Here is a 15,685-nt window from a genome sequence, read left to right on the forward strand (position 1 = left end):
CTGAGTTGGTGGTCTTGACCTAAAGATGGAAGAAATAGTATGCGAACATATGCCTTGTATTTTGTGATAGAAAATTTTTGTTTTAACAAAGGACTTTGATTCTGATGTTCTCCTTTTAGCCCATTTTTCTACCTGCTAGCTGGGATCCCTTGGTCAGAATATTCTGCTTGCATGAGTGTACATAATAAATCCCCATCTGCAAAAGTAACAGCAAATAAAACTTGCTCGTAAAGGATCTCATGACATTGAGAGGCCAGCAGTTTAACTGCTCTGTGGTAACTTGTAGTAGTTTTGAATGGGCTTCCAAATGCAGCGAAGTGGAAGATACCAGGAAAAGCTGGCCATCCCAAGCCAGATTTCCTAGTGACAGGGAGCCCTTGCCATTTGAGCGTCAAATGCCATTAATCTCCACCAACCTTTAGTAAATAATTTATGGCCATGATTGGCTCCTCTTACTAAGAGTCAAAGGTCAACAATAATGCAGGAAAATTCACTTTTTGCCCATCACTATTTCCCCTTATAGATAAAAGATAACACCATAAACTTTTCAAAGCCATACATAATGTCAAATCCTACTGCAACTATGCTGACATCTGGTCAGGTTGAAGCTAAAGCTAAAACCTTTCAGAATTGGATCAAATGCATAAATGGAAGAAACACTGCAATTCTATAGAAAGTTCCTAGTTTGCTGGGGGAAAATATGAGATTCCCAACAATGAAAATCCTGCCTGATCTTACAATATAAAGCCACTGTCTAACAGGAAACAATTATACTAGAAGGCAAAGAAAAAGTGGCTCTTTGGCACACAATCCTGGCATTCTGCTTCCAAATTGGAAACATATTTGTCTCAGAATCACCACCTCCTGTTGCATACAGTTCTCATAGAAACCAATCTTCCATTTCAAATCCTATTACAGTTGCCTCTACTCCATCTGGTAAAAAGACACAGTGGTGACTGACTTATATGGCCTTCGGTTTTTATTTAAGAAGCCAATTTTTATAGCACTTATAGTGTGCCAAGCATAGAAACTCACAAGTGATAATGTATTTAATTCTTATAAATCAAGGATCAATCAAGTGTACACAGGTATAAGTAAATGTAATTAACTGAGCCCTCCATGTTTGGGGAACAGAGTTTTCAGACTTAAGACTGGCCTTTATTCTTGAAGACACTTCCTACTTTGGGATGTGAGTTTAAAGGCTACTGCAAAGTGCACGCACATTTTCATAGAGACTTCAAGCCTTCTCTCTAAAATAAATTAAAACCCTATTGTTTTCTGGTGTGTACTACATATAAATTCTATATACCCAACAGAAATGTGTGTGTGTGTGTGTGTGTGTGTGTGTGTATACATATCTATCTATCTATCTATATATATATATGAACAAAAAAACTGCACAAGAATGTTCACAGAAGCACTGTTCTTTTTTTAAAATGTGTTGTTGTTTTTTTTTGGTACCAGGGATTGAACTCCAGACCCTATGCTTATGAGGCAGGTGGCGGCACCACTGAGTTAAATCCCCAGCCCTGAAGCACTGGTCTTAACATCCTCAAACTAGAAACAATTTAAAGGTCCATAACCAGTAAAATGAATAAATTGTGCCATATCTATATATGGTATACTCTATGGCAATGAGAATGAATGAACTACTGATATACATAACAGTATATATGAATCCCATGAAAATGATGCTGGATATAAAAAAGCCAGACATAAAAAATGACATGTTGTGTAATTTTATTTAGGTAAAATTCAAGGACAAGCAAAACCACAGAGATAAAGGCTACAACAGTGGTTGTCAAAGGAGGGGAAAGGACTACCTGGAAAGGGGCATGAAGAACTTCTAAGATGATTAAAATGTTTTCTATTTTGATGGAGGTGTTGTTTACCTGTGTATATCCTCTTATCAAGCTCATCAAATTATATACTTAAGATCTATGGATTTTACTGACTGCAAATTTTACCTCAATTAAAATGAGAGAGATGTGAACTCACATGTCTAAAACTCTCAAACCCATGGGTTCCTGTTTTGCTGCTTTCCTGCAGAGCAGGTCAACAATCTATACCCTATCCAGCTGCTGAAGGAAAGCAGAGCCTGTGAAACTGGGAAATCAGATATGAAAGTCCCCTAACTCATCCTCAAACCTTCACTTTATTCATTCTCTGAGTAAGATGTCAGCTGTGGAAGATGGACAAGTAGGTGTCAGAACTCTCCAGTTCTCAAGCTAAGTTTAAATACCCTCCCAGAATGCTCTGCTTCTATAACTTGATATGACTAATTCCCAGTTCAGGCTGGTAACAGGCCCAACAGGGAGTGTACCTGGGCATGGCTCTCATGATATTCACCTTATGATGCCCCTCTTACCATATATTATAAATGGAGGAAGGGAAATGATAGAACTAAGGCATTTAGGCACCTGGAATTTTTGTGGGATTGAATGTGTCAAACTCCTGACTATCCAGATCCAAGTTTGGCTGGGCATATGGCTGGCCACCTAGATACATTTCCCAGCTCCCCCTGCAACTAAATGGAGTCATGTGACTGAATTCTCACCAATGGAATGTGAATAAATATGGGATGCGTAAATTCTACTTGTTTTAAAGGAAATCACCTGTCCTGGACTTCCTCTTCAGTGCCTCCCTCCCATTTCATAGGTTGTGACATAGAAAGGCAATATCCTACCTTCAATTATGCCGATAAGGTCAATACTCTAGGTGATAAGAGTATAAAATGGTTGGATTCTAAGTCCCTAAGCAACTCACAAGAGCAGTGCTGTACCACTCGACTGACTATTCACCTCTAGCCTGCTATGCTAAACAGAAATGTCAATCTTTTAAAAAATCATAGTTTTTGTGGTTTATTTGCATCTTAGATAATTTGCATCTTAGCTGTCACCTCTACCATTTAAACTTTTGAAGCCTGTGATCTCCAGGCAGGAATTTCAAAGTTGCACATGCTCTATTTAGCTCAGCATTTTAAATTTCCAAATTCAGATTATACTAGTGCATAAAGATAACACTCTCTTTCCCCATCATACAATGTCAATCCTGTTGCTTAAACACCATCCCTCCCACATACACACACAATCTACAAGACATTACCAACTTCTACGAAGTTTTTTTGAGATGTGGTCCCATCCTCCATGCTTAGCTGCACTGCCTGCATAATTCACCTACATCTGTGTTCTCACTGCACGGAATGTTCCATAAATGTATTCTGCACATGAAGAACTCTATACTCATACTCTGGTCTGGCCAAATGCAATGGCCTTTTCACCATCCCTCCACCCCCCACCTTCTTCCATTCATTAGGTTACTCTTATTAATTCTTCAAAACTCAGCTCAGAAAAGCTTCTTTAAAACTTGCAAACAGAATGACTCCATTCCTCTGCTACTTCCATATCACTTTGGACAAACTTTAATTAAACCACTTACCACCCTGAACTATTAGGATTTATTTATGTGTCTCATCTCACAGCCAGAATATATGTTCCAAAGACAAATATATGTTCCATGAAGACAGACTGTGCCATGCCCATTTTTCATAACCTTGGCATCTAGCATATAAATTGGCTCATATTTGATGAATGTTGAAAAAAAGGAGGAAGCAAATTTTAAAAGGTGACATGTTTCAAAACCCTATATACACATTATCATTCTTACCTATTCAGTGCAAATGCGTAGTGGTATCTAATATTATGCTGATCAGCCACATCACACATAGGCAGCATCTCCAGTGTTTCTACCAGCTTGATCATTGCATCATAGTCCTGTTGGCAAGAGGTCCCAGGATGAGAAAGACAGAGAGTAGCTCTTTGCAGATTTTTCTCAGTAGTTACAAACATGAGACAGCCTCCAAATTTAAAGACAAGCCTTTCCTTACGCAGAGTTTTAGTTAAGTTACTTGTAGCTTCTACTAGAACAAAAAATATTTTTAAAACAAGATGAGTAAGAGAGGGGAGGACAGAGAAGGAATCCCTGATGTAAATAGCACACAGGGATCAAAGGCAAATTGTTAATCCAAAGGCAACAAAACAAATCCAGTCTAGCAGAGTATAGGAAGGTTAACACCATTAGCAGAGCTGTGTGTTAAAACCAGCTGGATATATACATATAAAAAAACTTAAAGACAACTTCCCACATAAAGAGATAAAACAGTTTAGTCCTTCCTCTTTTTACTAGAATGAAATTAATCTAAACCAGGATTTATGAATCTCAGCACTATTGATCTATTGGGCCCAGAACATTGTTATAAAATGCTATCCTGTGCACTCTAAAATAGGTAGCAGCATCCCTAGTCAGCAGTAATCCTCTAACCCATACTCAGTTTTGACAACCCAAAAGTCTCCAGAGGCTGCCAAGTGTCCTCAGGCTAGAACCACTATTCTAAATGTTGTGGAATTAACCAGGGAAAAACTACTACCATGTATGTCTTATTTGTGTCTCCTCTTACCTTAACAGTGCTACCTGTTATCCTTTTTCATCCAGGCTTAGAATTATTGGTATTGGCCAACTTGGTGCTAGCTACAGTCAGCAGAGGAGTGCTTCCTACTGAAACCCCATGCCTGTCTCATGGCTCTGCAACTTGATGCTGCTTCCCCAGGAAAGAGAAAACAGTGTATTCCAGGAACCTCCTAGCTCACCTTTGGCTTTGTAAGTACCATCAATGGAAGGATAAAACATGAAAGGTTGCTTGAAGGCAAGGGAAGAAAGCCAACAGCTCAAAGGAAGAAAGACTTCAAGAAAGGTTAATCCTAGGGGTTTGACTTAATCACTGTCATAATCCATAGTAGCATTAGCAATTAAAATCAATTAGCTGCATCAGTCTATTACTAGGGGCATGAGTTCCTTAATGGCTTACTGTTCTTGACCCACATTATAAGTTGATGCCTCCATTTTTAAATTTAATTAACTGTGGCCAACAATTTTGACTCTGTAGAATTTTACAAGGGAGATATCCTGTGTGCATCCAGAGGAAAAAGAGGCAAGACACCTTTAGAAATGACTCCATGGCAAATAAACTTGGAGGAGTTTGATTTTCTTCATGGTACTATATCCCAAAAGCCTTGTCTCAAGAACTTTCTAGTAACTTCTGACTCCTATCTTAGAATAAACATCTGTAGGGCTGGGGATTTAGCTCAGCAGTTCCACCGCCTGCCTTACAAGCGCTAGGACCCGAGTTCAATCCCGGGGACCCAAAGAAACAAACAAACAAACGAACAAAAAATCTGCATTCCCCGGGTTCAATTCATGCTTCTGGAATCCCTGCTCTCTCACTAATTAAGTGGTGGTAAACAAAAAAGGAAGTGACAAAGGCCTAAAGGAAGTAGCAGAGGATTTAAGAACAAGGACAATGGAGCAAATGGCCTCAATCTGAATCTTAAATTTATTAACAACTATGTGATTTTGGTTAAGTTACTTCATTTCTCTGTGCCTCATTTCCCTTATTTGCAAAATGGGTACAATCAGAGCAAACCTATACCATAGGGTTAAGAGGATTAAATGAATGAGGATTTCAAAAGGCTTGGAACAATGCCTAGCATAAAGTGTATATAAACAGTTATAGTCAATGTTTTTTCTTTTTTTTTTTTTTGTTTTTTTTTGGTATTTTTTTGAGGCAGGGTCTCACTATGTAGTTGAGACTGACCTGGAACTCACTATGTAGCCCAGGCTGGTCTCGAACTGACAATGATCCTCCTGTCTCAGCCTCCCAAGTGCTGGGATTACAGGCGTGCACCACCACGCCCGGCAATTCAGTCAATGTTTCTTATACTAAATAGTCCTTTATAGTAAATAGTCTTGCATATATGATCTCTTATTAGTGTTATCATACTAGGCCCAATGGAACAAAAACTTCCTCTAAAACTCCTACCACAAAAGAGGAATGACCTATGACCTAGTAACATCATTTTTATATAAAACATCTATATTACCATATACCTGATATAAAAGTACTTCATGAGTAGTTTTTCATTACAGGGAAAAATTCAGCATATGCTAGCCTCAGCAAGGCATATTTCATACCTGGATATCACGGTAGGTCAGGAGTAAATTAATGATGATATCTGAGGTCATAACCTCAATGCTATTCATGCGAAGTTTGATCCTAGCCAGCTCCTTTGCCAGTTCATTGCCTTGGTATTTCACTCTGGCATTCCGGATGTCATTTAACAAGGCTTCTTTGTAATAAGTACTGGAGAGGGAAATACAAAAAGCCCCAGTCACATCTACATTAATCCAGGGCTCTCTTTTTGGTTCTCAAACACACAGTTCTCACTGACATGTCTTAAACTAATAGTTGGAGAACTCAGCCTAGACCCGAGTCTCCATCAACCAGCAACCAAGAGACCCTCTGACTTGTTATTTACATCTTGCAGAAATGTACTATTCAATGATAAAAAAAATCATTAAAACTTTAAATTTTTCCAAAGCTAAAATATTCACACAACATGCAGGACTTTTTAACCAACCTACTTTCTCTGATACTTTTAAATATATAGGGCAATAAGGTACCTTACTTGAATAGTTATTTTCCTCACAAGTAATCACAAAGCCAAACAAAACTCTAAATACCATGAGCCACCTTTCACCCTTTTGCTTTGTCATAATCGCAAGAATGTAAAATACGGCAATGTAAAATGTTTTTCTAATGTAAAATATAAAATTTCCTTCATGTGTGCATCTAGATAATAACAGGAGTATATAAAAATAAAGCAGTATAAATCCACATCTGAATGTCACCATAGCATTTCACAGACCCAATGCTAGTACATGGTACTTGCTTTAAAAACTTGAAAAATTACCTAATTTGGTACAGAGAAGTCAACTTATAATGACCACAGATTTATTTAAACATCCATTTTCTAAGTAATTTTAAAATAGATACTAGGCACTGTCAAGCAGTAATACTATCAACTCATTAAGAAGCTGAAAGAGCTAAATGTAGAGAGTAAAATTAAACTGCTCATTAAAAAGGGAGGGCAGAGGTAAGGGGAAAAAAATGAGAATCAAGACTTGCCATGTAAAGGTACATGATCCCAACAATGAATGTAACTGTACTGTATCCCTAAATGCACCAATAAACTCAATAAAAAAAAAAAAAGAGAACAAGAACAAGGGCCAGGGATTTAGCTCAGTGGTGCCACCGCCTGCCTCATTAAAAAGAGAACAGGCTAAATTAAATAACTGTCTCTAGAGAAAGGAAAACAAAACATAGGCTAAGGACAAATGGTGCTTACTCTGAATAATTATAAAGCTATGCCACAGAAATGTGCATACAGTACACAGTCTGTTCTAATGTTCATAATATCTCAATTAACATTTAAACAATGGAGTGATATCCCACAGAAAAGGTTCTGATATGAAAATATTTTTACTTCCTTGTTTGTCAACTGCTATTATTCCAATGATGAGCAAATTAGTAGGTTCTGCCAGTGTTTAAAATTCTGTCATTAATTGAATGAGTCATTAAACTGGGTGACAGTCATTGCCCATTTGATAGACTTTAAAGGTATCAAAGCTATTAAAGTGTTATTAGTTTAGCCTGATGGGTAAAAAGTTATACTTTAGTCTTGTTTTCAAGAGTAATTCTAAAAAATTGTTTTAATAAATGAAATCTAATAAGAACAATATTCTTAAGTATATAAAACACTGACTTTATTCTGGCTTAGGGACATCAAATATGCAATAAACATGCAACCATTTCTGCCTCTGGTAACCAGGAAAGATGTTGCTCATAAATGTGAACTTGGAAATGGCTTCAAAGCCCTTTTTAGCACAGGACTCAAAACAGACTTTATAAATCTATCAAAGTTATTACTTTATCTAAAAAATTACCTGCCATGTCTGTTATAGATGTTTTCAACCATAAGCACAATTTACTCTCTTACTACCCATTGCCCAACACTTGCCAATCACGGGATAGAATCCACCAACACATTTCAAGCCCTTGGAAATTAAACCACATCAAAAAAGTCTTCTCTCCTCCTAATACACAGATATGCTGAATGAGAAATAAACTTGAACCCATTCCTTGCAAAGATATAACTTGTTTTGGCAGACTCAAAGATAGTCTACCTATTTGTCAGATCCAAAAATAAGATATTAAAAGAAATTTCTCCCTAAACTGACTAAAATGTTTGTTTTGCAATAAGACAATAGTTAGCAAGGTATGACTAAATGAGGTTTGCAAAGAATATGCCACAAAAACTCCATTTGCTTTCTGCATTGGCATGTGGTCACACATATCTAGGTTTCCAGTCTTTTCCACTAAAGTCTATAGAAGACAGTCTCCACCCAGAGAAGTGACAGAATAAAAAAGAAGAGCAGACTTAACAAAAGTATGAACTTCAGGCCAATTCTTCAGTAGTAACTCTTCACAGTTCAGGGTACTATGATTTGAGCCAAAATGTGGCATGTAGTTCTTGACATTTCATTAGAAGTCAGTTCTGTCAGTGCTTTGGATTTTCATTTGCTTTGAAAGGACAAATCCTCTTCCTGTGACACAACTTACAGGAATAAATCCTTTAAATTGGTTGAGAACAAAACAACTGGGCCTTGTGGTTAAGAAGAATAATTTTTCTGCCTTTCACTTTCATCAGGACACTGAAGGTACAATTTATCAAGTACTGAGGCTCAAGGAAGGGAACTGACTTTTTCAGGACTACAGAGCCAGGAATCACCTAATCTAGGACCTACATTCAAACCTACCCACCTCTGAGTGAGCATTCCATCCCACCTCTGACGTAAATCTAATATGCTACAGGTCAGGATGACTACAGTTTGACTTAATGCACACAAGCTCTCATAGTACAAGAACTCAAGGTCAGAATGACCTTGCCCTGGCACCTTAAGAACTTCAACAACAGAGGGATTATAAAGTTATGTTCAAAATTATTTTGAAACACAGAATCTCCAAGTTGAAAGAAATCATTTAAAAACATCACTGACTTAATTTCCTTGTTTTCTAGAGTAGCCACAGAGAAGAAATTAACATATTAAGGTCACACAGGGAGTTAGGGCCAGACATAAGCCCAATTCCAACCTCCTTACTCCAGTTCTGTTCTTTTTTGGCTTCACCTCAGTAACTAAACTTAGTTAGGCACTAAGGGGAATGATGGATTCCAGGATGATTTTAAAATGATTAGCCAACATTCGTTTACCCTAATTATTACTGCCCTCCCTGAAAGTGAAGGGAAATTTTGCCAAGACTCCCAGGGTTGTTGGTGGCTGTTGGGAATTACCAAGAAGTCACATGGATGTCCTTGAGAAGGCTAATGAACCTGTCCACCAGGGGCATGCACAGCGGGCGCAGGACGGCCTCCAAGTTGGGCTGCATGTGTGCTGAAGCTTGATTCCGGGCAACATTCTCATAGTAAAGACAAGTACCACATGGCGTCACAATGTAGGGGATGAAGTAATAATTTCCACTAGATGCCTGAAAAAAAAGAAACAAAAAGGGTGCAGAAAGTTACTGATGTGGAAGGACAGCTGTGGCTTTGGTAAAGTGGGACTTGGTGGGTGGGACAAGGAAAGAGAAGATGCCTGAGTATGAACAATAATTCATACAGTATCACTCAGACTTTATTAGGCATAGAATAGAAAACCACTCAATCTCAAAAGCTCTATCACATAAATATATGAGAAAATTTTGGTTTCAAATAAACTGAACTTCATTGGCAGATATGTTAGGGTTTTAAGTCTCAGAAATCATACTGATTCATTACATGCCCCCCTAAACCAGAACAAACTTGGAACTATTAATACCTAAGGTCCCAAGGAGGCATATTGTTTTTCTTTCAGCATTATCAGCATTGATAATTTAATATAGGAAAACTATTATAGATTTTGTAGGAAGAAAATATTAATAAATGATTAGTCTCAGAGGTCTTTTGAAAAGAATGATTTTTTATACCCTTAATACTTAGGTAAAACAGTATCTTCTTATGGAATAATTATAGTTTGTTTGGTTGGGTTTTTTTTGGTACCGGGGATTGAATTCGGGTCCTTGCACTTGCAAGGCAGGCCACTGAACCGCTGAGCTAAATCCCCAGCCCTGGAATAATTATAGTTTGACTATGAATTGTGCTCCAACACAGAGCATAAACAAAGTCACACATGCGTAAATACCAAATAGTTTCTTGGGTGTGAAAAACTATAATAGTACATAAGATCCTAATGAGATAATTGACAATGTGAAATAGGAAGAAAAGGGCTAAAGGTGTAGGGAAATTGGGAAGCGCAGGGGAAAGCTAATAAGGGAAAAGAAAAAATAGGAGAAAATGAATAAATGGAAATAAAGTGTCTGTAAATGGGGAGGGTTAGGAGGAGGTGAAGCGGGGGTAGGGACAAGGGGAAAAATGAGAACCAAGACCTGTCATCAGGTAAAGGTACAAGATCCCAATGATGAATGTAACTGTACTGTACACCTAAAATGTACCAATAAACTCAATGAGAGAAAAATATATATATATATATAAAATCTAAAAAAAAGTATTAAATCAACTCTCAATTTTCAGCACATTTGGAGGCTAAAAATACATTTTCTACATGACATTCCTCTATCACAGTCAGTCTTTTTTACACTGTCATAAAAAGCAACTAGCTCAAAATTTCAGACATCTAACTTCCCATATCTCCATTTAGTTTTAAAGAATCTATATGATGTTAGAAATAATTCATCTGACTTCTTTCATTTTTTAAACTAAACTAATGAGAGCATCTAGGTACTTTGACATGATGCAGACATAACCTTGGAAAATATACTCTCTCCAATGATGAGATATCAAATAAGGGATAAGTCTTCTGCTAAAAGAAATTCATTAATTGCAGAGGCAATTGTCAGAATGTTACCATCTCAAACAGAAGACCTAGGAAATCTTACAACATGTGGGAACTAGTTTCAAATACATAGAGTATATAAAATACATTTTAAGTTTTCCTTTTGTATAAGATCTATTTACACAGATAGGTAGCATTCTTATTCCCATCTTAATGTAAAATATAAATAGTTGTCCAGAAACACTCTCTCTCTCTCTCTCTCACACACACACACACACACACACACACACACACACACCTTGTTGAGTAGCAACAGCCTTGCAGTGCCCTATCTTCAACTCTAAAATATCTTTTAAAAAATAAATATCAGAGCTGGGGATTTAGCTCAGTGGCACCACGCCTGCCTCATAAGCACAAGGTCCTAAGTTTGACTGCCAGTACCAGAAAAAAAAGAAAGAAAAGGAATTATCAGTGCTGCTCCACTAAAATATATTCTAGACCAGATCAACTAACATATTTTAGAAGGGCTGGATGGTCAATCTTTTGGTTTTGCTAACCTCACCATGTCTGTTCCAACTATTCTACTTGGCTGTTGTAGCATGAAAGCAGACACAGACAATACACAAACATGAGAGTGCAGTTATACATTGATAAAACTGTATGGGCAACTAATTCAAATTTGACATTTTTACATGTACTGAAATAATCCTCTTCTTTCCAAGGTTTTGGTAGGTTTCCACAGCTATGTGTGAAAGGGGCGGGGGAGGGAGAGAGAGAAGAAAGCCAGCCAGCTATGCTGCTAAAGTAAATTAAATGCCATTCATATATTCTGAGGTTAAAACAATTTTTTCTTCTACCTGAAATTTTTTGAAACTATGGTAAAAACAAAACAAAACCACCTTCCTATTTCAGATTGCAATGATCGGTGAGGTCTAGAAGGTAAACCATAGTTGAAAAAAATACAGCTTATTTTTAAAAAGCTACAGCTGGAGTGCCCCACCCAGATGCCACCAGCTTGGGCCCACAGGCCCCAGCCAAAGGCCCTCCTGGAAAATAGCTGTGCAGGCAAGCAAGCAACAGGCAGAGGCCCTCCAAAATACCATTGGTAAGTGCACGGAGACCCCAGCCAAAAGTTTCCTCAGACACCAGCTACTTGGATGCACAGCCCCCAGCCAAAGACCCTCCCAGACAACAGCTACACAGGTGGGCAGGCCCCAGACAGAAGCACACTCAGATACCATCCCAAGTATGCACAGGCCCCCGCCAGAACCTGTCCAGAAAACAGGACAGCATAGGGATACAGAAGGCCACCATCCTGAACCCAGGAATTGGTGCATTGGTGAGCAGCAGAGAATAAGCCTCTCTGAGACTTGCTGAGAATTAAAGCCTACTGGGCAAGTAAAAAGTCATGATAGGCTGTATTTGTTGAAATGAGAAGACATATAAACAAGTCTCAAAACTAGACTTCCAGATCATCTAAGACAACCCCAAGGGGCAATGAGATGGAATAATGTAATACTCAACCACCTGGACTCCCTGAACTAGCAATGAAAAAGGATCTGGAAAAAAATAAAATCAGAAATAATTTCTCAGATAACAATAGAGATTGTGTCCATAGCAAAGGACATGATTAATAAGTCTAGAATAGACACAAATTAAAAAATTAAGGAACTGAGGAACATGATGGAATCCTAGCACAGGAAACAAATGGAAACCATAAAACAGATACAAACAGATATCCAGGAGATTAGAGCCAGGGATTTAGTTCAGTGTTACTGCTGCCTGACTCACAAGCACAAGGACCCAAGTTTGATCCCCAGTACCAAAAAAACAAAAAAAAGTTATCCAGGAGATTAAAAATTCCACTGAAAGTTTACACAGCAGAATGAGCCAATGTGAAGATAGAATACCAGATATAGAAGACAGGATTGCAATTAGTGACCAGGAAAAGAAAAATTTCTAAAAACAGTAAGTGACCAGGAGAAATCAATCCAGCAGCTGCTAGATGATACAAAGAATAACAGAAGACTAATCAGTCAATGAAGAAACAGGAGACACTGCAAATGACATAAAAACTGTTTACAAAAGTAATGGCAAGAAACTTCCCAAGCAGGGGAAAAGAACTTGACATACAGTTAAGTGAGGCATATAGGATTCCAATTAGCTATGATCAAAAGAAATCTACACCTAGGCATATAATAAGTTGAGGTTCCAGAAACCCAACAGAAGAACAAAATCCTACAAGCAGTTAGAGAAAAGAAACAAATCACATACAAATGAAAGCCCATCAGAATCACAGATTTCTTAAAACAAACCCTCAAGTCAAGAAGAGCCAGGAGTGAAGTCTTTCTTTCAAGCCCTAAAGGAAAACAACATCCAACCCAGACTGATGGACCCTGCAAAACTATCTTTTAAAATTGGAGAAATAAGATACTTTAATGACAAAGACCATATGAGGAACTTCATGAATACAAAACCAGTACTCCAAAATTTTTTAAACAATATTTTAGGAAAAGACAATGAGGATTACAACCCCAAAAAGCTCAACAGAATGGATCCATTAGGCAAAGGCAAGACAAGAAGTTAAATGCAAAGGGGGAGAATTCAACAAAAAGAAAAGGTCATGCTGGGCGTGGTGGCGCATGCCTGTAATCCCAGCACTCGGGAGGCTGAGGCAGGAGGATCGCTGTGAGTTCGAGACCAGTCTGGGCTACATACTGAGCTTCCAGGTCAGTCTCAACTACATAGTGAGACCCTGTCTCAAAAAAAACAAAAAAAGAAAAGGTCGTGACCAGGATAAGCCAATGCATATCAGTTATAACCATCAAAATAAATGGTCTCAATTCACTAATCAAAGAAATAGACTGGCAGAATGGATCAAGAAGCAAGATCCAACAATATGGTGCATACAAGAAACACAATTCAAAAAGAAGCTCACAGATTGAAAGTTAAAGGGTGGAAAACAATATTCCATGTGACAGGACACTCCCCCCCAAAAAAGCAGGAGTAGCTATCCTCTTTGCAGATCAAATGGATTTCAAACTAACACTGATTAAGATAGACAAAAAAGGGCACTACAACCTGGTAAAGGGAAAAATCCAAGAGGAAGAGATGACAATAAGTATATATGCACCAAATACTGGTGCACCCAACTATATAAAACAAATACCAACAGACATGAAAAATCAAATAAGGACTAATACAGTATTAGTGGGGACCTTAATATCCCACTGTCACAAATAGATAGGTCAACTAGAAAGAAAAACAAAGAAATGCTACAATTCAATAAATGTGTTTAACAAATGAACTTAACAGATGTTTAGATTGTTCCACCCCACAAAATCAGAATACACATTCTTTTCGGCAGCACATGGGTTGTTTTCCAAAATAGACTACATGCTTGCTCACGGAACATGTTCAAGTGTAAAGGAATTGAAGTTATCCCATGTATATTATCAGACCACAGTGCAATGAAATTGGAGTTGAATAGCAAAAGAAAGTACAAGAATTTCATAAACACGTGAAAATTGATCAACATACTCCTGAATAACCAATGGGTCACAGAGGAAATTAAAGAAGAAATCAGACAGTTTCTATAATTAAATGACAATGTCAATACAACATAGTGGAATCTATGGGACACAATGAAAGCAGTCTTACAAGAGATATTCATAGCAGTGAATATTCATATTAGGAAAACAGAATGAGCTAAATTATATAACCTGATGCTGAACCTCAAGCTTCTAGAAAAACAAGAGCAGGACAAACCCAAAGCTCACACAAGAGGGGGCAGAAATCAATGCAATGGGGACTAAGAGAATACAAAAAAATCAATGAAGCCAAGAGTTGTTTCTTTGAAAGAATAAACAAAATTGACAAACTCTTAGTCATCCTAATTCAAAAAAGGAAAGAAAAGGCCTAAATCCATGCAATTAGGAATAAAAACGGTGAAATTACAATGGACCCAGCAGAAATCCAGAGGATCATCAATACCTACTTCAAGAACCTATACGCCAGTAAGATGGAAAATACAGAATAAACAGATTCCTAGATATGTAGGAATTAATAAAGTTGAATGAAGAGGACCTAAAAATTCTAAACAACCCAATATCAATGAAATTGAAAACGTAATTAAAAACTTACCAACTAAGAAAAGCCTGGGTCCTGATGACTTTACTGCTGAATTCTACAAGATATTTAAGAAGAACTATTGCCACTACTGTTTAAACTCTTCAATGAAATTGAAAGGGAAGGAATATTCCCAAATTCATTCCTGGAAGTAAGCATCACCTTGATCCCGAAAGCAGAGAAAGACCGAACTGAAAAAGAACTATAGGCCAACATCACTAATGAACATAAATGCAAAAGTCCTCAATAAGATACTGGCAAACAGAATGCAGAAAATCATCAAGAAGATCACACACCCTTTACCTAGTGGGATTCAACACAGAGATGCAGGGATGGTCCAACATATGCAAATCAATAAATGTAATACACTATATTATAGAGCTAATGACAAAAACCATATGATCATCTCAATAGATGCAGAAAAAGCATTAGACAAAATCCAATACACATTCATGATAAAAATCCTACAGAAAATTCGAATAGATGGTCTCTACCTCAACCTGATAAAAGCAATCTATGAAAAACCGACAGTTAATATCATACTAAATGGTCAAAAACTGAAATCCTTCACACTAAAATCAGGAACAAAACAAGGATGTCCACTATCATCACTCCTGTTCAATACAGTTTTGGAAACATTAGCCACAGCAATTAGAAAAGAGAAAGAAATAAAGGGGCCAGGGATTTAGCTCAGTGGTGCCACCACCTGCCTCGCAAGAGCAAGGTCCCAAGTTCAAACCCTGGTACCAAAAATAATAATAATAATAATAATAAT

General features: G+C 37.5%; 1 protein-coding gene across 1 annotated transcript in view; it reads right to left on the reverse strand.

The window, feature by feature from the left end:
• Map3k15 (mitogen-activated protein kinase kinase kinase 15) overlaps positions 1-15,685 on the reverse strand; it is a gene marked incomplete at its 5' end in the record, with an annotated part of 113,598 nt that overhangs the window by 70,580 nt on the left and 27,333 nt on the right. Inside the window, 3 exons of the mRNA XM_010643687.1 lie at positions 3,667-3,773; positions 6,028-6,196; positions 9,246-9,439. Coding sequence (XP_010641989.1) covers positions 3,667-3,773; positions 6,028-6,196; positions 9,246-9,439 — 470 coding nt within the window. The remainder of the gene's footprint in view (positions 1-3,666; positions 3,774-6,027; positions 6,197-9,245; positions 9,440-15,685) is intronic.

Source organism: Fukomys damarensis, unplaced genomic scaffold, assembly GCF_012274545.1.
Source record: "Fukomys damarensis isolate Sample0158 unplaced genomic scaffold, DMR_v1.0_HiC HiC_scaffold_39, whole genome shotgun sequence".
NCBI lineage: Eukaryota > Metazoa > Chordata > Mammalia > Rodentia > Bathyergidae > Fukomys > Fukomys damarensis.